This window comes from Panulirus ornatus, chromosome 14, assembly GCF_036320965.1.
Source record: "Panulirus ornatus isolate Po-2019 chromosome 14, ASM3632096v1, whole genome shotgun sequence".
Classification (NCBI taxonomy): Eukaryota; Metazoa; Arthropoda; class Malacostraca; order Decapoda; family Palinuridae; genus Panulirus; species Panulirus ornatus.
The window spans coordinates 7,606,810-7,629,954 of NC_092237.1; the positions used below are offsets into that span (position 1 = coordinate 7,606,810).

Here is a 23,145-nt window from a genome sequence, read left to right on the forward strand (position 1 = left end):
AAAACTGTGAATGTGTAAGTTATGTAACCAAGCATTTTAGTATGCAGTTGCCCAAAGAGATGACAGTCTGTCAAGTCAGCAGCAATAACCCAGCTAGCACACCACTGGCTGGTGAACAAATTTCAAATGTTCACTTGGCACCAAATTAGTTTTTTTTTTTTTCTTTTTTTTCCCCCAAAGTACTAGAGACCATCCTAGATTTAGGGGGGGCTCTGTTGTTTGGGTTTAGATTATGGGAAAGATCTGATCATCCCTCTATTTACATATATAATGCCATATTTTTGGAGAATTTCCTTTTTATAGGGTGGCCGCGGCAAAAACATGTCTCCATTTACCACATCCAAACACACACACACAAATGTACTCTTTAGCATAACACCTTCTGGGGTCTCAACTTAATCCCTCATTTTCATCATCCAGGATGTAGGGTGTCTTCCCCACACAGTTTCCTTTTACCTTATTCCTGTTTATTTCTAGTGTGCATCCTCTCCACATGTCCAAACCTCTCACAATTTACACCTTATCCACCTCATTTAAACTTGAGAACATACAATTAATAAACAGAGAGAAAGTAAGTGTACAGTTATATTGTTTTTAGGGCAGTTCAGTGCAATGGTCAAGAAAGTAATTTGAATGTGAATTTAGATTAAATTTTGTTTATCTTTTCTTTATAACATATCCATTTAATTGATTCTTTCATTCACAGGACATAGGTGTGTCTAAGGACCTAAATGATCAGTTTAGGAAACACCTCATAAGCAGCAATGAGCCTTTAGACTTAGATTTTGCAATACAGGTGCTATCTTCTGGTTCGTGGCCCTTTCAACAGTCTCAGACTTTCACACTTCCTCACGAGGTGAGATTTATATATTTACTATATGTTTAATTTCCCAAGATGTAAGTTTACTGACTTTGGAGTCGGATAATCAATGTATCATAGGGCAACTTGGTTTCATTGCAGGAAGGTCATGCTTGTCTTTGTTATTTGTTCACTGTGATAGAGTTGTAGATACGCTGGTGAATAAGCAAGATTATAGTGCGATGTAAGCCGATTTTGTAGAAACCTTATGTGAATGTGACCTGTGGCATAGCACATAAAAGGCATGAAATGGTAGCAACTTAGTAAATGAAAATGGGAAGATAGATGTATAACTTCTTAGCTAATGAATCTCAAAATGGTAAGATTACCCACTTCATTAAGTTAAGATGGTTATCAGTCAGCAAATGTAGGTAAAGACTAGGAAGTGGAAGGAAGACTGGAAAACATCATAATGAGGGTAACTAAGTGAAAATGAAGATATTGGAATATACTACTTGAGCATGACAGACAAGAAAATTTGTATATATTTCTATATGCCCATCCCCCAAAATCCCTGCAATGTGATTTTGTGTACCAGCAAAACAGAAGACCCACTCTCCCCTCACACACTGACCCTCCTAGACTTTTTTTTTTTTCCCAGCTACTTGAGATAAGAGAGAATGAATAAGGAAAAATAAAGAAAGTTTACTAATATTATCAGGTGATTGATTAGTGAAGTAAAAGTCAGAATTTTGAATTGATGTTGACCTCAGGAGAAACGTACACTTGATTAAAAAGTAAATTTGGTGTTACTTTTGGCACAGGTTTTGAGAAGACCAAGTTTGGGACCACCTGTGATCTAGAAGCAGTAGGAAGGATTAATGTAGAAAATTAGGTGGTAAATGTTTTGGAAGTTCTAATGATAGTTGTGCTTTATGAATAAACTTTATAGGCTACTTTGTTGGAAATGTACAAGGTTGTATACTGAAATATCATCTGTTGGAATGTTTCATGCATTTTGCTTACAACATTTATTTACCAACAGCTAGAAAGAAGTGTGTCCAGATTCACAACATTCTACTCAAGCCAACATAGTGGTCGCAAGCTTAATTGGCTGTTTCATCTTTCAAAAGGTGAAATTGTTACGAATTGCTTCAAGAACAGGTAAGTATTTAGAAACTAGGTTAATCTTAATCCTCTCAGTTTGATGGTGTGCAATGTACATCTTTATTAGATACTGCTGTTATGATGAATTATTCTTTTCATCAAAGTATTGTCTGTTTAACATGACCCTCCAGGGACTCCCATCAAGGTGACGGCCACAGCAAGTCTTCACACATTTTTCAAGTATTTCTCTCCTTCCAGTGCCCTTTCTCTCTATTTCCCCATATCATAGGTTGTTCTCCTCTCATCAACCTCTTTAATCATACTATTATACTCTCCTTGTAAACTTCCCATGTTGCATTGTCTCCACATGCCTAAACCACCTCAAAGTATTAAGCTTCACTCACTCTCCCACTCCCGTCTACCTGTCTTTGTATTCCCTGTCATATAAAATCTGTGATGCACCCTCCCATTTCTTTCGTCATTCCACCTAGGCATATCACATGTTCCTCTATAATAGCTCATTTCGACAGCCTGGATTCTTGACCTCTGTGACTCATTCCATGTCCATGTTACAGCTGCATACATCAAAGTCAGCATTACAATGCTATCCCTTAATCCTTTCTTCACCTCCATTCATACACCTTTTCCCTTCATTTCTTCTTTTTTATATTTAGTGAGTCAATGACTCTTCTGCCATGTAGTGCTCCCTCCGTCCATGTTACCAGACTTACCTGAGATAGCTCCTAGATACTTAAATTCTAACACTTCTTACAGTCTTTCCTACATATGTTTAACACAGTTTAGTACATTGTTTTCTCTTACTCTGGAGTTGGAGTTTCACTCTTTTTCCTTTCAAACACCATTACTTTACTTTTGCTCACATTTACATTTACTGTGCTGCACCAGTGGTTACTAGGCTTGAGGAGGTACTACATAAATACTTTCAGTTACACCAAGTGATTTGTTTGGTATTTTTTACAAGTGGCTGTTTTGCAAAATAAGAAAAAAATCTAATGGTTTTACATGAGAATTGTTTATTTTATCTTTAAAGATAATGCAACAAAAGCTATCACATAACATGAAAGTATAGATCTCATACAGGCATTCATGGCATCTCCACATATACTTAACTGTATGTTCAAAATATTTAGGCTGCAGTGTGTGGAAACAATGTGTAGGATGCCTCTACAAGTATTAATGGCCAGTTTATCACAATCCTAGCAGAGATGGCCATTGCAGGATTGGCCTTTGTATACGATGTTAATCCCTAAGTATTGGGCATGACCCAGAAATTTCATCATAAAAAAGAAAATCCTACATAATGGACTAACATTAATAGGTAACAAAATACACAGAAACTCGTATTATTACTCCTGTATTGGCATGGTCTAGTGTAAGTGGCTGGAAGGGATGGGAATTACTTATTTGACAGCTGCTGATATTGCAAGAATACATGGATATAAGCCCTCAAATGTACTCTTTATTTCATACTCAGATGTAGTGTTGGTGGTAAATAACACAAATATGTTTGGAAAAACCTCCTAATTCAATATAAGGGAGACTGGCTAGCAAGTGTGGAAGTATATTAAGGGATTTGCTTCTTTATTTTCATTGAACAGTTTATTTTGTTTCATGCACTCTTTTTCATACACAATTACAGTATTGGTAGTAAATAAAATGAATAAAATTAGAAATAAGATACCTTTCACTCTGTAGATAAGCATGAGTACACTGAATGGGTAGCTTGTTTAGTGAGGATACTGGATATTTTTTCTTTGGAAATGTTCAAGCTGTTTGTATATCACCTGTGTTGGTGGGGCTTTAGTATTGTTGCATTTTACATGACAACTAAGTGGATGTATGGAACTGTGGCTGATGTTCTTATGTTTTTCACAGCGCTTTGCTAAAATAGGATATGAAATTGATAAAAAAAAAAGGGGGGGGGGGACCATTTCAGCTCTACAAAATGCTGGATTTTTTTCTTTTTTTTTTTCATTAAAATTATAGTGTTATTATATCTGAGCATAGCTCATTTTTATTTTCACTTTGCTTAACAATGGAATCATCTTGCAGATACACCCTGCAAGCATCAACATTTCAAATGGCTGTTTTACTTCAATTTAATAATGCAGTTTCATGGAGTGTTGCCCATTTACAAGTAAGTTAACTTGTTTATGTTGAGTTACTCTTGTATTAACTTGTTTATGTTAGAGTTACTCTTGTAGGCTAGTCTTTATTTTGTACATATATTGTATTCTGTAGGTATTTGATGTTTAATTTTGATTACAGTTTTTCTTCTAGTTTGACTTCACACACTAAAGTGAGTATATTAGTGGCAAATTTGAATTTGTTTTATAAGTTAGAAACAGCTTTAAGAAAATCTAACAAGTCCAAAAGTCATTCTCAACATCAGTAAAAACAAGCAGAACACTTACCCACTGTTCCAGTGATGCAAATTCTGTTTCTTGAAGATTTTTTGCCACTGTCATGGTAAGTGGATTTTAATCTTTTAACAGATAATATAAAGTCTTACATTTTGTAAGGTATTCATTTGGGTTTGAAGAAATCTTTTTTATTTTTGATGTGTATACTTTTTTCAGGTATGATAATGATTATCATTTTGAGGTATTTTTGTTAATGTATATATTTTGCTCCTCTGCAGTCTGTCTTGCAAGTATGAGAGATTCTCTAGGAAATTATGTGGGAAAATGGGGATTAGGACCTTCTAACCTTTATCTTTCAAGTGGCAAACTCTGGCATGACCACCCATTGCTATCATCCCTACTAAGCAGCAGCAACTTACTCCTGTGAGATCCACCTTTGTCCCATTAGAAACTGCTAGCCTTGTAGTTACTAGACTCTCCCTGCCTGTGATTACGCCATAAGTCAGTAGTCATGGTCAATAAGGGTGTATCATCAATTGCTAATGAAAGGGAGTACAGTCTCATAGAAGAACTTATAAGTCCAAAGAATTTCATCATTTCATTGTTACAGGAAGTAGTGCAACCTTGAAGCTACAAGAGCTCCTGGAATAACCCTAGGACGTATTTAAGAAAGGGGTCCTTCGGCAGTTGTCTCAAAATTTTTCTTCCTTTTCTTTCATACCAGTTCACTGTTTCTGCTGTTAGCGAGGTAGCACCACAAACAAAGAAATGGCCTCATTTATTCACAAGCTTCTTCAGCTGTCATATATATTGTGCTGAAAATAGACACACACACACTCACCCCAACCTTTCCTTGGCTTTCCTTGACTGCTTCTCAGGCCTTGGATCAGTCCATTGATTACACAGTACACATCGCCCCTTTTTACCACATTTGCTCCACTCCACCCTATCCCATTGCACACATTGCACCCTCATGCATGTTCAGACCCCAAACTCAGAACATCTTTCACTTCATTCTTCCACCTCCTGCTCCTCAGTTTCTACCTTTATCATGTTCCGTCCACTAATGACATATGTACCTTCATAGTCATTTTCTTCTCGCTCTTACGCTTCACATGTCCAAACCATTTCAGCAAGACCTCCTCGGCTGTGTCATACATACTTCTCTTACTCCCACACCACTATTGTACCTTATTTCTTATTCAATCCACCCTTTACCATATATTATCCTCAAATATTTCACTTCCAAGACATCCACCCTCATCCGTGCTATTTATCTTGGTGCCCATGCCTCGCATTTATTCAGCACCATGGGAACTAATCTACCATCACATATACCCATCTGTGCCCTCTCTGACAGTGACCTTTCTTTTGACACACCCACATCAGTGCACCCAGGACTTAGCAAGCCCCTTCACTTACTTTGTAACTTCAGCTTCTATAGTCATTTCCTGCCATGTCAATTCCCACGTGTCTAAAAGATCCTGTTTCCTCCAGATTCTTTTCATTCGTACTCACACTTCAACCAACAAGCATCTCTCCCCTGCTAAACCAAATAACCTTGCTTTTATTCATATTTCCTCTCAACTCTCTCCTTTCACAGCCTCCCAAACTCAGAAACCAAATTCAGTAGTTTCTCACTATCATCAGCAAACAATGACCTACTATCATCCCAGGCCCCTTTTGTTGCACTGTTGATTTTTTCAGTCTCCATCAGTATACAAAAACTAGTCAAATTATACTATTCTTTTAGAAAAGTGCTCATTAAATGCAAAAACAATTTTTATTTAAGAATTAAGACTCAAACGTTCCTTGTTTAGAAAAAGGACATTATCTACTGACTTGACCAGTCCTAAGGATGCATGTTTACAGTAACTTACATTCTTTGTATTATTATTATTATTAGTATGTTATCTTTGGGGATAGGGGAGAAAGAATACAGAGTGGCATAGGAGGCTACTTTTATTTTTAGGAGGAGGAGGAAAACATTAGTTCATATCATTACACTTATTTGAAACCCAAAACCTCAATTTTCAGCTTGGAATGTTTATTGAAGTAAATTGTATTATTGTAGTTGTTTAAATGCATTCACTGTATACGATAGTTAGATAGTGAATTTGAGCATGTGAGGCCATTTCTTCATCTTGATGCTTCCTCGCTAATGCGGGAAATAGTTAATGTATAAAAAAAATAGTTTCATCTGTTCCTAACTGCTTTTCTAATATAGAAATGGTGAACATTTAGGAAAAATAACAAGTTAATTCCCAGAGATAAACAACCTTTTTCCTAATTTGTCCATTAACTTTATCATTCCATTTCTTATGTTAGACAAAAATTAATCTTTACTTTGCAGGAGATGACTGGCATTTCACAAGATATTCTTCTTCAAGTAGTTCAGATCCTTCTCAAGTGTAAGCTCCTTATATCAGATGATGATGAGGATATATCTCTGGACTCACGGGTCAACCTTTTCCTTGGATACAAAAACAAGAAACTCAGGGTCAATATCAATGTGCCAATGAAGACAGAGATGAAGGTAACTTGTAACGTTGAATTGTATAATTAATATACCAATGAGAATGTTACTACCACAACCTCTACCTTCTCATGTATATATATTTTTATATATACTGTTTGTTCTGAGAAAAATATATAGCTCAGGACACTTTTGCATGAATACACGAGGAAAACATTGATTGATTCAACAAATAGAATAACAGAGAGTTAGTGCACAAATGAATGAGAAAATATGACTTGTAAAAAGGTGTACTTATGCTTGTGCATATAAAGTTTTGAGAATGACTGTCATAAATATGTAAGAATTAAGACTATATATTGGAGATATGATCAAGGTACTAAATTTTCTTTGTCTGCAGATTGAACAAGAGCTTACCCATAAGCATATTGAGGAAGATCGTAAATTACTGATCCAGGCAGCCATTGTTAGAATAATGAAAATGAGGAAAGTTTGTAAGCATCAGCAACTTCTCATGGAAGTCCTCAATCAGCTGACACCAAGATTCAAGCCTCGCGTACCAACCATAAAGGTAAGTGCTGACCTATTGCCAATCATTCTAGCCATTGATGCCTGCCAGGCTTGTGTTCATATGTCATTAATATTTCCATCTCTGTCCCCTGTCATTAACCTAATTAGTTATGCACGCTCAGGACTATGTTTATGAGGCTCCTTCAGCTTCAAGGCTGCACTCCTTGTGGGAGCAGGGTAAGGTAAGTTCCTTCAGGGTGGGAAGGACCTCAACTGTGCTGTACCCCTTACTGTCCACTGACAAGGATACGGCCATATCAAAAATAACTTATGTACTGTTTTACCACTTGCTTGCAAATTCCAAGAATTCTGATTTTGCAGTTTTGATGCAAGAGAATGAATCTTGATGGTTAGGGACCTGATGTGGCATTTGAGTGTATAATTTTGGGGCATAATTTTTAGTTGGTGTGGGCGTTTATGTGTATACATGTTTATGTAGGTGGGTTGGGCCATTCTTTTGTCAGTTTCCTTGCTCTACCTCACTATCGCAGGAGACAGCGACTAAGTAAAAAAAAAAATGAAATGTTTAAGGACAATATGTGATGTGAAGTGGTTTGATTGAATAAATAATGAAAGGATGAGAGAGGTATGTGGTAATAAAAGAGTGTGTGCATTGAATTGGTTTGGACATATGGAGAGAATGAGTGAGGAAAAGTTGACAAAAAGGATATACATGTCAGAGATGGAGGGGGACAAGGAGAAGCGAGAGACCAAATTGGAGTTGGAAGATGGAGTAAAAAGATTATGAGCAATTGAGGCCTCAGTGAACATACAGGAGGGTGAAAGGAATGTATAGAATAGAGTGAATTGGAATGATGTCATGTACTGGGTCGATGTGCTATCAGTAGACTGAACCAGGACATGTGAAACGTTTGGAGTAAACCATGGAAAGGTCTGTGGGGTCTGGATATGGATAGGGAGCTATGGTTTCAGTTCATTACATGTGACAGTTAGGGAATGAGTATGAGCGTATGTAGCCTTTGTGAGCGGATGTAGCCTTTTTTCGTCTGTTTCCTGGCACTACCTCACTGACACAAGGGGTGGCGATTCTGTTCCCTGTGTTGAGGGGTCGCACCGGAAGGGATGAAGGCGACCAGATATGAATATGCATGATTATATATGTATGTGTTTATATGTACATAAATGTACTTGTGTGTGCTTGTATGTATATATATGTGTGTATACGAGTGGATGGGTCTTTCTTCGTTGTTTCTTGGCATTACCTTTCCAAGATGGGAGACTGCAATCAAGTATAATAAATATATGTATATTGTTGCCTGTTTCCTACATAGTAAAGCAGAGATATATATATACAAATTTTGTTTGATATTTATTTTAGCACATTCTAATAGATATTTATTCAATTACAGAGATGCATTGATATCCTGATAGAGAAAGAATACCTGGAGAGAATAGATGGTCAAAAAGACACCTACAGTTACCTTGCATAAGACTTATATACATAAATAGGTAGACATCAGGAAACAATGTAATTATGTGAATATAAAAATGTGATTCGCCACTTCAGGCCTTACATAATCATCCGAGGTGAGTTTCTTTGAAGAAAATTGAGCCTCACTAGATACTTGTGCTATGGTTTGTATATGTTGACCCAGTCACAAGTAATACCTGTCATCACAGGTATATTACTGCTCACATTAAACATGATTGGCTCATTCATCATGTAAGGTCAGATTTATTTATTCATGCTTTAGATTTTTTATATTTTTCTCAAGCATTATGATTTTCTAAATAAAAGTGTATGAAGATGTTATAAAATTTATTTTCAATACAGCTTATACTCAAGTTCATCTTATCATGACATATACTTGTTAAGATTCATTTGTGTTCCAGCAAATGTAAACTAAATAATACTTAATGTAGCTTTTCTTTTCTGTATTATAAACAGGAAAGAGAGCCTACAGAAAAGTGAGTCTCATTTCAGAATATTCTATGAATCAGATTTTTATTATTATCATGTGATCCTCTTCTTACTTCATATTGCATCAGGTGATTCCCTGTTGCTTTCTCTAAAATGTTCCAATGTCTATCTGCAATTGTAAAAAGACTCTATCTTTGTTCCTGAACATCAAAACATTTTATAAGAATCAAGTCTTTCATTCCCATTATGGGAAGTACCCACAGTCCACTCATTAGGCATTTTAGGGCATTGGACTGCCAATAGTCCATTGTGTCAGTTGTAGTGGAATATGAATATTCCTCATTCTTTATGAAAGTTATCTTTAAATTTTCTGCATTCCTTTTCCATGTGATTATAGGGGAAGGTTCAAAATCATTGAAAATATCAGCTTTATTGCAATATTTTTATGACATACTGTAATGGTAATCTAGAGGTTTTGCATAGTCAGCAATCCCATACTTACACATGCCACGTACATTATTGTAATGTATAAGATGCTCTTTCTGTGATCTGTTTGTTAAGGAGATGGTCCATGGTCTCATATTAATGGCCTATCTCATCCAGGGCTCAGTAGTTAAAAAGGAATCCATTACATAAAAACTGCCTCTATTTGCATAAAGATATTAGGTAATTTGAATTTCATTTGCACTGTCACTTCTTTGAGATTGGGCTTGAAAGCATGTCAAAAATTTCACATTTTTTATTGATGCATGTCAAAAAAATTGTCTTAATCAAAATGGTTTGTAGCACTGTAGATTTCATAAATTCAGTTTAGAATCTTCTGTTTCTGCTTGTTTCTGAGCCTTCTCAAAAATGTTGCATAGACAGTACATTGTCCACTGTTTCAGGGAAACGTGTTCAAAATGCAAAAATTTCTATGACCATAGGGATTTTCTTATGATACATTTCTTGACTCTAAGTAAGGTCAGATAATTACATCAGTACATCAGAAATTGATTTTAAAAAATGTATTAATCTGATTTAACCCATTTTGTCTTTCACATACCCAGAAAATCTTCAGTAGGTAATAATGTCCAATGTCCAATTTCAATTAATTTTTAATGAGCTAATGAATGAATTACTGTATTGTTTCCATACCTTGGTTTTTGTAATAAAAAAGGATTGTGCTAGTGGCAGTCTATATTTTTTCTTCAAAAGCAATCAAGTAATTTTTTTTTATTGAGGAATTATGTACTGTTTAACAGGGCTGTGGCAAGTAAATACTTCATTGTAATATATTTTAATGCTTGCATTATATGTATCTCATGTAATGCTGTTACCAGCTGTCCAATATGTCGTATCAGTACGTGGAGAAAAGTAGCGTACAGCAACTTTTACGTGGAAGATGGCATAACAGTATTGTAACCAACACATTTTACAAGTCAGCTTATGAATTGAGTTGAGGAAAAGCTATTCCACATCTTTTGTGGTGCCACTTTATTACATTTTGCCTCCTTCATAGAGGGTAGTGCCACAGGACTGTTTGTTTTCATGCTCATCACCTTCATTTACCCACCACTGTTGTCACCCAGTGGGAACAGCAGTATATTCATGTTAGGTTTCTGACATCCGTAGCCAATCATTTCCATAGGTTTTTTTACCTCAGTGAGGACATTCTGTTTGTGGAGGCAAATAATGAGCTTTATTGATGTAATACCCCAAGGTATATTATTGCAGAAGTCATATGACTGTCCCTCAGCTCACTGTATAATGGCATTTTAAGTCTAGAAAGCTTAACGTGCCCGTGGTAAACCACAGAGTGAGATCATGTTTTGGAGCAGTTGTAAATATTTAAGTATTAGCTGACCATGTCAGTAGCTAATGTTATTACATGTATTATTTGTTAATGCTGCTTAGGTACGAAGAATTATAAAGGCATGGCTTGGCATGCATTGCAGAATTACAAGGTCTTAACATAAGACTGCTACGACAGGTAAAGGATATCTGTCATTAAGCGGCATCTTTTGAATAGTACCCCATGCAGGTGGCTCCTCTGCTTTGGGTAAGACTTTGTAATGCAGGTAGTGAGGGACAGGAAGCATCACTGTAAATATTGTAGAGTTTTTATGTAAAACCTTAAAGTTATAGTATCAACTGTTCTAGAATATCATTTTCTGTTGGCTTACGGGATAGAATAAATTATTTGATGTTAATATTATTTCAGTATCCTAGGTTATCAGGTTAATTTATACATGAAAAAATCTTTAAAAGTTTACTAATATCAACTGGGAGAGAATTTGGGTACGACAGCATTATGGAACATGAAATAATTTTAAAGAAAAAACATTTACACAGTGAAATGACTTTAAATGAATAAATCTTATTTCATAGGTTTAATTATAACAGTAAAAGAGTGGCAAATTGTAAAATTCTAACCAATTTTTGGGGGGAAATGAATTTATGCTCATAATCATACAGAAAAGATGGTTTTAAACAATTACAAGAAAAAAGGACTAAATAATTCAAAATTTGTTTCCAAAGTCACTGAACAAAGATTTTCTCCCTCTTGAGATCCATTGTTATGAAAGCATAGCTTCCAAGCAGGAAAAATTTATGTAACTTCAACTGAACATGTCTCTATGTCAGTAAGCAGCAAGTGAAAATGCACTTCAGTGTGACAAAGGCTAATTCCACACACAGATCCTTATACTGCTTATTAGTACACAATGTGTAAAAAAAGAAAAATAAGCCTAATAAAATATTGCATTCTTAACAAATGACATACAGTAGATCCATGGTTGAGTCATTATCACATCATTCCTTCCTCAGCTGCCTTTGTTGCAGCCTTTGTTGCTGCTGCTTCTGCTTGCTGCTGCTGTATGACTGCTAACTGCTGGTCAAGTTTCACCTCCATCATATCCATTACAACTAGAAGAGGATAATGCACATACAAGCTATTAACCATCACTGAGATACAACTTACAACAATCTCATAAATTTTATACAAGCAAGGGTTTCCACAAGTAAAATTTCCAAAACTGAAATTATGCCCAGAGTAGTCTAACAATGACTGTGCGCCAAAATTCCATTTGAAGATCATTCAAAATCTGCCATATTAAGAGCTTTGAGTGTGAGACTTTCTTGTACCTGGGTACAGGGAGCTATGGACAATCTTGCCAATGACTTGCCTTATGGTCTGGAAGTTAGAGCACCAAAATAAAAGACACGTTTTTGAAAAGAGTAGTTTTTACTTCTCCCACAGACACATAACCTAATGTCAAGACGAAAAAAACATGCATGAGACTACAAAACATAGCATGCATGGACACAGTTCAACCACAGTTACTAAATGTAAAGAAATACGGATGGAACACAGTGAAAGAAAGCATCAACATGAACATCATCTCGTGAGAAATAAACAACAGAGACCTGTAAAAAAAGGGATTTAAAAGCTGACATTTTCACTAAACTGACACCAAAGTCCCATCTTAAAAGAATTATTCATGAGACCAACTGTCCGCCACCAAACGTGAATAACATTTAAGTTCATGGATAAGGAATTATTCAGGAAGCTGTTCGCATCATACAAAAAGCCAAAAATAGAATGTGCCTCTCAAGTTTGATCACTGCACTTACCAAAGCATAAAGAGCTTATACTAATCATACAGAGGAAAGCAACAAATATGGTACCAGAATTAAAAAAGCTAAGTTATAAGAAAAGCTAGAAGCTTTATATTTGCCGAACATGGGAAAGAGAAGAGTAATGGGTGATCTGATCACAACCTTTAAGCTTGTAATACTGATCCATGGCACATACTTAAAGTTTCCTCTAAAATCTATCTATCTATCTATCTGATCTCTGATGCCTGTTCCCTCTGACAACTCCCATCAAGGTGTGGCCACTGCAAAAGTCTCCACTTATCCCTGTTCTTGCACGCCTACCTCGCATTAATCATTCCATGCATTCTCCCTCTGTTTCTCTCCCTTCCGTATACCTCCATCCTATTTGCCCATGTCACAGGTGGTCTTCCACTCACACCAACCCCTTTAATTGTACTATCATACACTCTCCTTGTAAACTCCCAGTCTTGCATTCTTTCCACATGCCCAAACCACCTCAAAGTATTACATTTCACCCATTCTACCACAATACAATTCATTCCCTTTGCATTCCTTGCCATATCACATCTCTCATATGCCCTTTCATTTCTTTTTTCATTCCATCTAGTCACACCACTTGCTTTTCTCATACAGCTCATTTCCACAACCTGGACCTTTGTATGGATGTGAGGCATGGGCACTAAATCAAAAAATATTGGAAAAGGGTGAAAGTGTTGGAAATGAAATGCTTTAGGACAATATGTGATGTGAGGAGTGTTGAGTAAGCAATCATTAGGGAAGACAGAGGTGTGGTAATGAGTAAAGTATAGTTGAGAGCTGAAGTGGATGTGCTGATATAGTTTGGACTAATGGAGAGGATGGGTGAGGAAAGGATGACAAAAAGGATATATATGTCAGAAGCAGAGGGGATAAGGAGAAGGGGAAGACCAGTCTAGAGATGGAAAGATGGAATGAAAAATGTTTAGAGTGCTTGGGCCTGAACATGCAAAGGGGTGTAAGCTGTGCATGGGATAGTGAAGTAGAGTGATGTGGTGTACAGGTGGTGATGTGCTGTCACTGGACAGAGCACATGACATGTGATGCAATAGAACAAACCATGGAGAAGTTTGTGGGACCTGGCAGCAGATAGGGGCTGTTGTTTTGATGAATTACACATGATGGCAAAAGAGTGGATGTGAGTGAAGGAGGCCATTTCTTTGTCTTCCTTGCCCTACCTTATTAATGAAGGAAATGACACATAAGTATTGAAAAAATGTATATGTATATTACTTACTGCCTTAAGAGTCCCTTCTGTCTTCAATTGAGCTCCTGCAACTCTTACAAAGCCAGAGGTCAGTGTAATGTTGTGAGTACATCTATGTAGGCTAATTGAAAAGGTCAGTTTTCAGTGTCTTCGTTGTGAGGGCTGCAGTGTAGGAATACAGGGGTCTTGAAATTTGTTGCATTAGTGTTTGCAGGGATGGGTGAGGTCCAGAGCATTCACAAGTGTAACTCATGCATGTGTAAGGAAAATAGTTTCAGATGGTTTTGTATCCAGCATTGGAGGTGGTGTATAAGTTAGAAAGGCATTTGTTTACAGCTTGTTCCATCATTTAGGCATGTATGATTAGTCAGTGTTGTCTTTATTTGGGTTGGGGGTTTCTGAGATTACAGGCTGCCACAGTGTGAGGCAGGGGAAGGGTTTTTACTTCTATTTTGGGGGTAGAAGATTGAAGATGGAGTGGTTTGGAGGGTTGAGATCTACTCCTGTTTTAAACAACTGAGTGCCAAGCATGTTGAAGAGGGACTGTACTAGAAGGAACTTTGTTTCTGTGTATATGTTTTGTATGTGGCTTCTAAGAAGTCAGTGTCTGTTCTTAGTGCTCCATTTTGTTATTTGCAGCTTCATTCTATTCAATTTTGAGAAGCTGAATAACCAGGCCGGTGAGATGTAAATGATGTAACTAAACTGTTTGTAGAGGATACTAAGAAATAATTTTTCTTGTCCAAATCTGGTATGTTTAGTGTTCTGAGGGCATTTGGTTGGTACACTACTTTGATGATGTCTATAATGTGAGTGTGTCAATGTCCACAGAGGCTGGAGATTTTTAAGTGGTATTGATGATCCATTCAGAATAGGTGACTGGAAGGTGCAGGTTGGATATGTGTGTCAGTATAAGTCGTTAGGTAGAGGGTAGCAATGCTGTTTTCTGTACAGCAGGGTAGCACAGCAATAGATGAAAGCAAGCCCTCCCCTCTCATTTTTTTCTTTTTTTAATTTTCCAAAAGAAGGAACAGAGAAGGGGGCCAAGTGAGGATATTCCCTCAAACGTCCAGTCCTCTGTTCTTAACGCTACCTTGCTAATGCGGAAAATGGCGAATAGTATGAAAGAATATATATATATGTGTATGTAAGTATATATAAGTTGATATGTATATGTATGTATGTGGGCGTTTACGTATATATACATGTCTATAAGTGAATGGGCCATTCTTCGTCTGTTTCCTGGTACTCCCTCGCTGATGCAGGAAACAGCGATCATGTATATTAATTTCTTTTATACTAATTTGCCATTTCCCACATTAGCAAGGTAGCGTGAAGGACAAAGGACTGAACCATAGAGGGAATATCCTCACTTGGCCCCCTTCTCTGTTCTTTTTTTTTTGGGGGGGTCCAGCCACCCGCTCCCTCCCCTTTTAGTCTCCTACGACATGTGGGAAGTATTCTTTCTCCCCTATCCCCAGGAATAAATTAATAATTGGTTCCAACAATGTTATATGGTTGTGAGGCATGGGCTATAGATAAGGTTGTGCGAAGGAGGATGGAAGTGTTGGAAATGAAATGTTTAAGGACAAATGTGGTGTGAGGTGGTTTGATCGAGTAAGTAATGAAACAGTAAGAGAGATGTGTGGTAATATAAAGAGTGTGTTTGAGAGAGCAGAGGAGGGTGTGTTGAAATGATATGGTCACATGAAGAGAATGAGTGAGGAAAGCTTGACAAAGAGGATATATGTGTCAGAGGTAGAGAGAACAAGGAGAAGCAGGAGACCAAATTGGAAGTGGAAGGATGGAGTGAAAAAGATTTTGAGCAATCAGGGCCTGAACATACAGGAGGGTGAAAGGCATGCAAGGAACGATGTGGTATGCCAGGGTTGACGTGCTGTCAATGGATTGAACCAGAGCATATATGTAGAGAGAGAGAGAGAGAGGGAGACAGAAAGAATCAGCATGTTCTTCCTGCACACAAAAGGACAGAATAATTTACCTTCTCTCAGCTTGCTCTTCTCAGAAGCTATTTTTTGAATTTTCTCCATTTGTTCAGTCACAAATTTGACTTTTCTGGTAAAGTAGTCCTTTGCACCATTTACATCCTGGCAAGAAAATTTGAGAATAGTATACATGGTAACCTAAGCATATTATTGAACATAAAATCATAAGGCTGGAACAGCTCAGAATAAAGTCTTATTATTAAAGAGGAGAATAAGGGTAAGCTTTTCAAAGTGAACAGTCATAACTAACTATGACTGAACTTTGATTTGACCCTAACAGCCTGCACACATAACAAATAAGTGCATTAAAACTTACCAAAAGACAGAAAGCAAAACACCCTAAACACTGGGATGCATACCTCAACTCTAGGGGTTTTCATAAATATTTAGTATATGTCTAAAATTTACCTCTTGATATTTTCAAATGGATTTCATGTATGAAGTATGTAATTTTCATTGTCGGCTTTATGGCATATAACCAGTTTTCAAACGTATGTGTCACTGGTAAAACGTATTTTTACACATGCATGCAAAAGAAATTCAGTAGCGCAAGGAAACAGACGAAAGAAATGGCCCAACCCCCCCCATACACATGTACATACACACGTCCACACACGCAAATATACATACCTACACAGCTTTCCATGGTTTACCCCAGACGCTTCACATGCCTTGATACAATCCACTGACAGCACGTCAACCCCTGTATACCACATCGCTCCAATTCACTCTATTCCTTGCCCTCCTTTCACCCTCCTGCATGTTCAGGCCCCGATCACACAAAATCCTTTTCACTCCATCTTTCCACCTCCAATTTGGTCTCCCTCTTCTCCTCGTTCCCTTCACCTCCGACACATATATCCTCTTGGTCAATCTTTCCTCACTCATTCTCTCCATGTGCCCAAACCATTTCAAAACACCCTCTTCTGCTCTCTCAACCATGCTCTTTTTATTTCCACACATCTCCCTTACCCTTACGTTACTTACTCGATCAAACCACCTCACACCACACATTGTCCTCAAACATCTCATTTCCAGCACATCCATCCTCCTGCGCACAACTCTATCCATAGCCCACGCCTCGCAACCATACAACATTGTTGGAACTACTATTCCTTCAAACATACCCATTTTTGCTTTCCGGGATAATGTTCTCGACTTCCACACATTTTTCAAGGCTCCCAAAATTTTCGCCCCCTCCCCCACCCTATGATCCACTTCCGCTTCCATGGTTCCATCCGCTGACAGATCCACTCCCAGATATCTAAAACACTTCACTTCCTCCAGCCTCTCACCATTCAAACTCACCTCCCAATTGACTTGACCCTCAACCCTACTGTACCTAATAACCTTGCTCTTATTGACATTTACTCTTAACTTTCTTCTTCCACACACTTTACCAAACTCCGTCACCAGCTTCTGCAGTTTCTCACATGAATCCGCCACCAGCGCTGTATCATCAGCGAACAACAACTGACTCACTTCCCAAGCTCTCTCATCCCCAACAGACTTCATACTTGCCCCTCTTTCCAAAACTCTTGCATTTACCTCCCTAACAACCCCATCCATAAACAAATTAAACAACCATGGAGACATCACACACCCCTGCCGCAAACCTACATTTACTGAGAACCAATCACTTTCCTCTCTTCCTACACGTATATTTTTTCATACTTCATACACACACATTCATTTTTATAAATATGCATATAAAAACAATTTCTAGCTAATTCTTCAAATACATTTAGATAGAAAAAATTATTTCTATCTAAATTAGAACACATGATGACTGACAGGCACACAAAGGAGAGAAAGAAAAATAGGTCAGCATCTGTTAAGACAAAAACATGTTTTTATATGTTTGAAGGTACAGTTATCCAGACAGTGCTACATGGCTGTCTTGGGCCGTAAAAGCAAAATAAAGGAAGAGGGTGGACATGATGGAAATGAAATGCTATGGGACAGTATGTAATGTGAGACAAGACGGATTATGTAAGAAATGACAGTGTAAGATTCAGATGAGTTAAAAAGTAAAGACTAATTGTGAAAACTGACCAAGATGTATTAAAAGGGTTCTAACACAAGGATAGGCTGAGTGAAGACAGACAAACTAAGAGGGAAGAAGGGGAAGTGGACTGACCAAGATGAAGATGGAAGGATACAATGAAGAAGGCTTTGGAGTACCAAGGCCTAAACTTTCAGGAGTGTGAGAATAAACTGGATCAATGCCGGTATATGTGGGAGAAGGAAAATATGCTAAACCAAGGTATATGCAGCAATCAAGGTAAACCATGGAAGAGTCTGTGGAACTTGGTAGCAGATGGAAAGCTTTGATTTCAATAAATTATTCATGACAGATATACATACCCTTTCAACATAATAGCCTGTGCCTACATCAATCAGCAACTTCTCTGCATCTGCTATTGTACCAGGAACATACATGCAACTAGTAAGAGGTACCAGCATCCCTTTTCCTTTAGTCTCTGGTGTTATCTGAAAAAGGCCAATAATTGATGTTAGCTAGGATATTATTCCACATCATACATCAAACACAATTAATATAATATCACAGAAACAGAAACTTGATTTTTTTCAAATTTAGCAAATCTGAAAGCCTTTTCTTTCTTTTCCCTTATATAATCTAATGCATTTCTTTTTTCTTCACAGTAATACCCCACTAATGTCACTTCTATACCATTTCTTACCAGTCATTTTCTTCAAAATATATCTTACCTGTCTAAACATAAAACAGTACCATTGCTTCCAACTAAGAGTGAAATCTCTTCAAAATACAATCATAATAAATCAACAAAAAACTCAAAAGATGCCCTTTTCAAACATACAATTTGAATCTATCCTTCCAAACCTCTTCCCATTAACCTCCTTTTGCCCACTTAATATACAAATACATTCTTTCCATTTTTTCTTCCCATCCTTACTGCATACTCTTCTCAAACATGACACATTCTATGTCTTTTGTACTGTGTAGCAATTCGCCTGTACCCATCATAAAATTTTCCGCAAACATAATCGTTTCCTTTCCCATATTCAAAGACCATATCACTTTGCATTACATTTACTTATATGACACTGTAATTCAAATAAATCTGCTTGTATTTAAGGAGAAAATCTAAATACAATCCAACAAAACTTCATGGGCACATACACAATGTAGTCTAACATTCTGTGCAGGAATGTCACACTTCACTTACAGTCATACCACAAAAGCATTCTACATATAAAACTATCATGTATTCTCACTTGTAACACTATAGTTATGAACACATATCAGAGCATCATACCATATAGACAATGCAACCATTATCAAGTCCTACAAATAATCTATAACACATGTATGCCAAAACATCTACAAGGAACTTACCTTGTCAACACATTCTCCAGATTCATTGAACTTCAGTTGTGCAATTTTCAACTGTTGTAGCGATTCATTGAAAAACTGTAGCTCCTGTAAATAGATGTACAAAATTCTATCAATCCTATGGAATTACCATAAAACTGAAATCTGTACAATAATAAAGGGTTATTATTTACTACTGTTGCATTATAAGAAAAGTTGCTACAATGTTTTAGATACAGTCCATATAACTGAATTAGACTGGGAAAATTTATTGTTTGGAATGTATTCTCCAATTGTAATGTGGGTTCAGTTACAAAGACATTCCTTTATAATGACATATTAACAAGAATGTAAATCCATCATTATGCAACGAACCCCCCCAATAAACAGAATTTTTTCATGAATGACAAAAATAGCACATTTTCGGTTGTAACAGATAGGATGATTGGCTGACATGAATGCTGCTTCCTTGTTTTGTTTTTTATTTTTTTTTTTTATTTTTTATTCTTTTTTTTTTTTTATACTTTGTCGCTGTCTCCCGCGTTTGCGAGGTAGCGCAAGGAAACAGACGAAAGAAATGGCCCAACCCCCCCCATACACATGTATATACATACGTCCACACACGCAAATATACATACCTACACAGCTTTCCATGGTTTACCCCAGACGCTTCACATGCCTTGATTCAATCCACTGACAGCACGTCAGCCCCGGTATACCACATCGCTCCAATTCACTCTGTTCCTTGCCCTCCTTTCACCCTCCTGCATGTTCAGGCCCCGATCACACAAAATCTTTTTCACTCCATCTTTCCAGCTCCAATTTGGTCTCCCTCTTCTCCTTGTTCCCTCCACCTCTGACACATATATCCTCTTGGTCAATCTTTCCTCACTCATCCTCTCCATGTGCCCAAACCACTTCAAAACACCCTCTTCTGCTCTCTCAACCACGCTCTTTTTATTTCCACACATCTCTCTTACCCTTACGTTACTCACTCGATCAAACCACCTCACACCACACATTTTCCTCAAACATCTCATTTCCAGCACATCCATCCTCCTGCGCACAACTCTATCCATAGCCCACGCCTCGCAACCATACAACATTGTTGGAACCACTATTCCTTCAAACATACCCATTTTTGCTTTCCGAGATAATGTTCTCGACTTCCACACATTCTTCAAGGCCCCCAGAATTTTCGCCCCCTCCCCCACCCTATGATCCACTTCCGCTTCCATGGTTCCATCCGCTGCCAGATCCACTCCCAGATATATATATATATATATGCCTTTGGGAATTCTTCCTGCAGCTGGCACAAACTGATTATCTATGGCCTGCGATCTACGTGAAGAAACAAAACATCACAAACTAAACTGTCAGAATTTATTTGAAAGGTAGTAAAATATATTCATAAACATGCTAACTCCCTTTACACATTTGGAAAACTCCAATCAAGGCATCCATACCTTCAACTAAATTTCGAACCTTAAAATAATTGGCATCATCCATGAGATACCCCAACAAACATGCATCCTCTAAAACAAGGGAAATTAGTCAACAGAAGACCCATATTTCATCTTTAGTACTTCGGAAGGGAGATTAGATAGCTTTTTAATACCCTTTACATCACTATATTATTACTTGACCCATTTTTCTTCTTCACAACCATTCTCACTATCAAGTTCTACATCATTACTGTAGCAACCCAGTGTCTGTACACAAAGTGTTACCTTACTGACAAGTGACCTCATCTGACCTAATAACCCCCGGATAAATGTCCAGCAGTGGCAATTCAAACAAAATTGCTGTAATCATAAATGACCTGACCCTTTCCATTAGAAGAGCCACACTCAATCCACCAGCAAGGAGAGAGGTCAGAGTTTGCAACATTCAACTTAGATGACCTGACCTTCCTACCTCTTATGTACTCAGGTATATAAACAGTTCAATAATTTCACAAATCTACGATAATGATTCTTCTGTATAGAGAAATCTTAAGTAAATTGAAGATTTGTTTAAGTAACATTACCGTCATCACGAACTAGTATAGGTATGGGTAAAATAATAGCCAAAATATCTGACATTCGACCTTAAATATATCATTTCTTGTGTAGAGTATCAGTGTGGACCCCAAGCCTGGCGCGCCCTCCAATGAGTCACACCTCACATCTCCTTTTATACTACAAGACTCCCTTATAATCTACATTCTACTTCGCTAAAAATCAGCATGCGTGTCTTACCTGATCGAGCTGGTTTTTTAATGTCGTTAACTGTTCCAAATTTAACTTGTTAATATCAATTACTTGCGGTCCTTTGCTGGAAGCCATGATGAATATTTGTTTACACTGACATACAGACGGTTTTCCTTAACAACCACATGTATTGTACAAATAAAATCAATATAGATATCAATCAAATATTTACACTTATAGTATTTATATTACCAAATTGAGTCATATAAAGTGAAAAATCTTCCGTTATCCTAAAATTCGATATGTCTAAATTCATATAATTTTCATCTCATAGTTAGTCAGATTTGAACAAAATTTTGATAACAAAAAAATTTTGTGATTTTTTAAAAAGGATAATCATATCATATGGTGCACTCTTTAAAATATTTACATATATGGTCATTGAATATTTCACGAATACCATCAAAGAAAACGAAAGTACTTTATGGACAACTTGTCTATATCTTGGAATCTTTTTAAAACTATCATGGCACTTGTCTCGACATCGAAACAAACATGAAAAGAGAAAAGAATATTTTCTCTCTCTCTTGTAGGAAGTGGTTTGGGTCATTTTCATTATGTATTACAATATTTATCTAATCATCTATTAATATTCAGTTTTTCTCTCAATCAGGGAACGCAGCTTACAATCATGAAATATATACAGGTATTACCGTGCACAAAACATTAGAGAAGAAGGTGTGTCGGTGGCTGTTAAGCTCCTCCTATGGCCTAGGTAGCTGTCTTTTCTTTCTGCCTCATCCCGCACGTGGGCTGCTGGCTTTCAATTCACAATCATGCAATATCTCATGACGCTTGAAAACACGCAACTCGCACCCTATATTTTCCCGAAGAAGGCAAACTACTGGTCTGCTATTGTACAGTGACTAACTTATGCTTTCGCTATTTTCTGGCTTTAATCTAAAGACTGCACTAGCATTATTATATTGCTATACAGTTCATGTGAATTAAAACTTGATGGCTTTAGATACAGAAAATTGATAGTGATTTTCTCTCTAAAAGACCCATCCTTTGTCCCCTTGAGGAGTATATTTCCATGGATCTTGTCTAGATTTGGGAAGGTCAAACTTTCACCATGATTCCGAAACCTAGCCTGAATATATTGTTACACAAGCTCACGTTGCCTGCCATTTTGCCACTTTTCTAAGTGGTCTTACTCACTATTCCTCCTCTATTTATACTACTATGCCGATTCAGAGATTGCCCCAAACTTGGCAAACATTGTCGACAATAATTGTACTACTGAGTCCATATTCTGCAAGGGGGCGATACACAGCTATTTAGTCCATACCTCCCTAATACTGAGCTGACGCTAAATACAAACTACATTTCTATGCATTATGTGCTTATTTAACACTGGGCTAGACAGTATGGCGGGCGAAAAAATAAGGGAAAGTAATTTTCAACTATCGCTGATACAACACCTTTACTTACTGCCAATTTTAGATAGAAGTAAACTGTATGAATC

At 37.2% G+C, this 23,145-nt stretch overlaps 2 protein-coding genes across 3 annotated transcripts in view; one reads left to right on the forward strand and one right to left on the reverse strand.

Annotated features, from left to right (window-relative positions):
- Nucleotides 1–11,410, forward strand: part of Cul1 (cullin 1) — a 38,140-nt gene extending 26,730 nt beyond the window's left edge. The window contains exons 13-18 of the mRNA XM_071669515.1: nucleotides 707–856; nucleotides 1,845–1,963; nucleotides 3,980–4,064; nucleotides 6,644–6,826; nucleotides 7,167–7,337; nucleotides 8,707–11,410. Coding sequence (XP_071525616.1) covers nucleotides 707–856; nucleotides 1,845–1,963; nucleotides 3,980–4,064; nucleotides 6,644–6,826; nucleotides 7,167–7,337; nucleotides 8,707–8,787 — 789 coding nt within the window. The 3' untranslated portion in view covers nucleotides 8,788–11,410. The remainder of the gene's footprint in view (nucleotides 1–706; nucleotides 857–1,844; nucleotides 1,964–3,979; nucleotides 4,065–6,643; nucleotides 6,827–7,166; nucleotides 7,338–8,706) is intronic.
- Pfdn5 (prefoldin 5) lies at nucleotides 6,264–21,809 on the reverse strand. Of its 2 annotated transcripts, XM_071669519.1 has the most exons (6): nucleotides 21,666–21,809; nucleotides 19,450–19,533; nucleotides 18,435–18,560; nucleotides 16,064–16,169; nucleotides 11,983–12,125; nucleotides 6,264–6,763 (listed from the first exon to the last, which is right to left on the reverse strand). In XM_071669519.1, the coding sequence occupies exons 1-5, from the start codon at nucleotides 21,750–21,752 to the stop codon at nucleotides 12,007–12,009; spliced, it is 522 nt and encodes a 173-aa protein (XP_071525620.1). In that variant the 5' UTR covers nucleotides 21,753–21,809; the 3' UTR covers nucleotides 6,264–6,763; nucleotides 11,983–12,006. The 2 variants fall into 2 exon arrangements, with proteins under 2 accessions (XP_071525620.1, XP_071525619.1); XM_071669518.1 differs by lacking the exon at nucleotides 6,264–6,763 and having other exon boundaries at nucleotides 11,456–12,125.
- Between the last annotated feature and the right edge of the window lie 1,336 nt (nucleotides 21,810–23,145).

Bases quoted from the DNA above. Each gene is read 5' to 3' on its own strand.
- Pfdn5 (XM_071669519.1), bottom strand. From the start codon at position 21,752: ATGGCTTCCAGCAAAGGACCGCAAGTAATTGATATTAACAAGTTAAAT. The intron at 16,170-18,434 runs GTATGTATATCT...TTTTCTTGCCAG, and splicing joins CAGGCTATTATGTTGAAAGG to GATGTAAATGGTGCAAAGGA. The intron at 12,126-16,063 runs GTAAATTATTCT...ATCCTCTTCTAG, and splicing joins GAAGAGCAAGCTGAGAGAAG to TTGTAATGGATATGATGGAG.